Source organism: Lactuca sativa, chromosome 8 (genome assembly GCF_002870075.4).
Source record: "Lactuca sativa cultivar Salinas chromosome 8, Lsat_Salinas_v11, whole genome shotgun sequence".
Taxonomy (NCBI): Eukaryota; Viridiplantae; Streptophyta; class Magnoliopsida; order Asterales; family Asteraceae; genus Lactuca; species Lactuca sativa.
Window position 1 is genome coordinate 25,422,537 of NC_056630.2, and position 4,759 is coordinate 25,427,295.

The 4,759-nt window shown below is 35.3% G+C and overlaps 1 protein-coding gene across 1 annotated transcript; it reads left to right on the forward strand.

The window, feature by feature from the left end:
* The first annotated feature begins 328 nt into the window (after positions 1 to 328).
* LOC111877253 (protein TONNEAU 1a) lies at positions 329 to 2,637 on the forward strand. The gene is made up of 8 exons (XM_023873781.3): positions 329 to 586; positions 1,092 to 1,224; positions 1,380 to 1,468; positions 1,596 to 1,718; positions 1,847 to 1,947; positions 2,051 to 2,076; positions 2,153 to 2,300; positions 2,421 to 2,637. The coding sequence occupies exons 1-8, from the start codon at positions 500 to 502 to the stop codon at positions 2,470 to 2,472; spliced, it is 759 nt and encodes a 252-aa protein (XP_023729549.1). The 5' UTR covers positions 329 to 499; the 3' UTR covers positions 2,473 to 2,637.
* Positions 2,638 to 4,759: the final 2,122 nt, after the last annotated feature.

Genomic DNA, 4,759 nt, shown 5'->3' on the forward strand with positions numbered 1-4,759 from the left:
AGCTTCAAGTTGCGAAATTGGGGACTGTGAAACTCTTCTCAGCGTCAAAACCTTCTCGAATGTATGAAAAACCCTTTAGCAGTGATGGTTCGTGAAAGCTGATGGCTAGAGAGAATAGCTTAGTGGTGACTGGATGGTACAGGTTACCTGCTGTGACCGGCTCTTTGCCCTCAAATGATAAGTCAATGAAAATATCGTGATAAGAGTAAATGAAAAATTAAATTCAAGGCTTTTTCCAATTTAATGAAAAAAGAAAAAAAAAAAAAAAAAAACATAGGACTTTTGGGAGATAGTCCTAAAAAAAATATTTGTTGCCCAATGCTTGCAGTCGATCCAGATTGTGCCCCCCAATTCCAAAATAATCACAAGTTCACAACCCGTTTATTCTCTTGGATCGCGCTTTGGAGAAGTGCATACACCCCAAGTTCAGTAAAGTTCAGCAGGGGTTATTCTTACAAAGATACAACTGAAGAAGACGAACACATCTAAAACAACCACGATGGATGATTACACCAGAGAAATGATGGAGCTGAAGACCCTCGTCACTAGAACCCTTGAAAAAAAAGGGGTTCTCGCCAAGATTCGAGTAAACCCACCTCCCTTTTAACCTCTTTACTATTGAATTCATCTGGGGTTTCATACTTTCATTACATTTACCCCAAATACCCAAAATCACTCGCGTTCCAAATTTATTTCCATGAAAATACTGGTTTTCTTGACAATGAAGCACACACGATTGTTGGATCAGATGGGTATGTGTACTTTATATCATGTACGTGGGTGTACACCTCCAAAAATGATAGGTTTGATTTAAGTGTTTGATACGATAGCGCTCAAGGGTTTGCTTGCGCTAAAGCGGTGTCATTTTGCCTGGACTTCAATTTTCCTCTAATGGTTATTTTGTTTCCTTGCGTTTTGGTTGTGAACATGAATTCGTTTGGTATAAGCTATTAGGGCTTCTATTGTCGATCAAACGCTGATGTGACAACTCTTCATCCATCACATTTTGAATCATAATGATCGAGATTTAGAAATTTTTAAAGAAAAGCTGGCATTTTTGTTTTACTAAATGACTAACTTGATGATGCAAGGCTGAACTTAGAGCAAGTGTGTTTGAGGCAATAGAGGAAGAAGATAAAGCAATCGAAAAAGATGAAGGCTTGCCTCCTGCACTATTGGGTAGTTGCAATGAACGTGCAAGGCAACTTCATGCTTTACCTTCAGGTATATGAACATGATTTAAATCCATATATAATTACTTAAATTCTATTTGGTTTTATAATGAGGTTCTTTTGTTTTACAAGCAAGATTTTATATTTTGTAATACACTAATATGCAATTTGTGGTTTCTCATGTGAGTTTCATTGACATGGTTTCAGGTCGGCTTTTAACAGCTCTAATATGTGAATACTTGGATTGGGCACAACTTAGCCACACACTTAAAGTTTATTTGCCCGAGTGTAATTTGGTAAATACAATGTTCTTTCTTTTTTATGTACGTTTCCACATTAGTTTGCATTAAAAAAAAACAATCACTCAGATTATGTTGCAAATTTGCAATTTGTATAACTATTTTTATAAACTTTGTGTTGCAGCAAAAGGATGTGTGGAAATCTGAATTAAAAGATTTCAGTAATAAGAACGGATATGATATAAACCGAAATGGAGATAGTGTTCCATTGTTGTTGGATGTACTTGAAGGATTCTTGAAATTTGAGGTTTGTTGTTTAACGAGTTTATATTATATCCTAGTTTCATGTACTTTTAAACCATGGAAACATCAAAATCAAGTATACAGTTTTTTTTATTCATCATTCATATTGCTAATAAAGATCCATTCTTGTAGAATCAATCTCAAGTAAGAAGTGGTGGAAGGAGACCAGTCATGCACGAGCAAGATTCTTTGACTAATTTCGACTCTCGAAGTAGAAGACCTCCTCTCGGAAGGTTAAATTTCTAAACGCTGTTTTTAACCATGGGCAAATAGGTAAATTCACCATTCTTCTTTTTTCTTTTAATCACTAATGCTTATCTTTTTCTCATATTCCAGGCCAATTCCTTCTTCCCAGGCATCTGGTAAGTTACCTAAATCGCTTTAAATTAGGATAATTTGTTAAACTATAAAGTTATATTTATGATTTTAATTATTCAGATCGAAGGGGAGGTTCTTTAAATTCGGGGTACAATAGAAGATATGAGAGTGATGATATTGATATTCCGGAGGACATTATGCGCGCCTCAGCTGCCTTAGAAAACCTTCAATTGGATAGAAAGACTCGTAATTTCACTACCACTTGGCGGTTAGTTTCTCATTTATTCATTTTACAGAGTCAGAGTCACAGTCACAGTCAGATGCAGGACAAGACTGACATTTGTCATGTCGTGCACAAGAGGGTTGACTTTTAAGTTTTGTTTTGCAGGCATGGTGGTGACGGGTGCAATGAGGATGATGGAAGGGTTGACCGTATGTAAGTAAACTTAATGGCTTTGACTTGAGCTTGTGTAGTTTGTAGTTAAATTCATATTAGTGTTTCAATTCAATGTTTATGTTTTGTGAAATTTGGACAAGTTTTGGCCCTTTGGTTTGAGGGTGGATATGATGGAAGTAGCATGTAATATCAAGTTGTGTGTTTTTGATACCATGATGTTAAATTATCTGCAATCTTTTTAAAGTGTTTTTTCACAAGAAGCTTCATTGCTTTTTGGGATGCAAAGACAATTTTAAAAAGTAGGCGATTTGATTTTGTTAGGGTAAAATGGCTAAACAGATATTAAGCTTTTGGTTTTGATTTGTTAGGTGTTTTTAATAAGATAAATGTTGCAAGAAAATAGGGTAAAATGGTGTAAGAAATTCTTGTTGACTATTGATTCAATCAATTTTCATTAATAGTATTTTTTTTTGTTTGTTTTTTGAAATTATTATTCTTGTAATTCAATTATTTAGACTATAACACTGTCTTGTTATTTTATTATTGGTTTATTTATTAATTTGTTATCTATTTCTATGAATTTAGAAATTTTTTTTGTTTTTTTTTATGTTTTGTTCAAACGCATTTTTCAATTTTTTTATTTGATGTTTTATTCGTTACATTATTTAATATTGTAATTTAATACTTTTAAGAAAAATATTTTTTAAAACATTGAAGCATATTTATTAATTAAAAAAGTTTAAAATAAACATAATTAATTGATTGAACATCATCAACCATCAAATACAACTATATTAGGGGTACTAATCATACTAAAAAAAGGTTCGTATTCATATTTGTTCTTTCATACGTAGTTTGTCGTATGCCGCCAAGTTCAACATGTGCTCGTCTTCTAAGTAAATATATTCATATTGAATATGAATGTATGGTGACCCCTTAAGTTTTTTTCAAAACAAGGTTGTCAACATCAAGATTTTACCTAAGATCGTTTTATGTTTTGCAAGATTGTATCGTAAGATCGGATCGGATCAAGATCTTAAGATCCTATCAAAATTGTAACATCTATTTCAGGTAAATGTTTCATTTATGTTTTGGGCAATTAAAAAGTTAAAATGTGGACTTTGTGACGACCACGACGTGGTGAAGGATACACCATGATGTGGCCATGTCAGAATAAAACGTGCATCAACCTCGTGTGTCACAACGTGACAAGCTGATGGTCACGACATGGCGACCACCTACAGGCTTAACCCTAGTTATGGGGTTTGTATCCATATTTAAGGGAAGTGAGGGCTAGGGTTTGCACACTGTTAGCCTCCATCACCTCCCTTTCATCCTCCAAGAATCCCTAGCATCCATTTTGACCTTGTGAACTCTTTGTGGTAATTCTAGCCCTTGAAGAAGAAGAAGGTGTTCTTGAGCTTTGTTTCAACAAGCAACACTCTCCCTTATCATCTTGAGTAGCTTTTGGACCCTTGTAAGTCCTCAAGCTCCTACCTTTTGTAACAAAGCATGTAAGATCTAGGTTTTTTTTGTCCATTTCCTCCATGTTTGATGTGATTTGAGTGGTGGGATTTCATAAAGTTAGCAACTTTATGAGTCCTTGAGGTTCCTTAGCGGCCTCTTGTCCCAGATCTGGAAGGTTTTTGAGTTATGAGTTCCATGCATGAGATTTGATATCATTTTCTTCATTTTGACCTAACTTGTGCTCAAGACATGTATTTGACATGCATGTCTAAAAGACAATGATTTTTATGATACTTTGGGATGAGGAAAGCCTTCTAGAAAGTTTGAGTGCATGACTTGAAGGATTAAGAGCTTAAGGCATTAAGTTGTCCAGAGGAGTCCCCACGACGTGACAGATTGACCATCACGACGTGGCGACCGACAGCTTCACGACTATTTTATCCTTATGTCGCCACGACGTGACCATTGGGTGTCTACTACGTAACAGTCAGCTGGGTGACCTTGACCGTTAACTTTTGACCATTGTTGACTTTGGTCAACTTAAGAGCTTTACAGTGTAGATTGAGAGGGTACTTGTATACTGTGTTTAAGTATCTCATAGTGTAGGTCTCTTTTATTAGAGAGCTGTTGTGTTAGCCTGTTGTTTGTAACGTAAGTATTCTCATTATATTACCTATGTCATAGTGGTGTGCATGCTAGACTAACTTAGTCTTATTTGCTGACTGATGTTATGTGTGATAATTGAGTTGCTGATAACTCCAAGACTGCTGATAGTCCACATGGTGGTTGATAACCCATAAGGCTGTTGTGAGCCCATGACTGTTGATAGTCCTTAAGACTGTTGATAGTCTCAAGATTGTTGA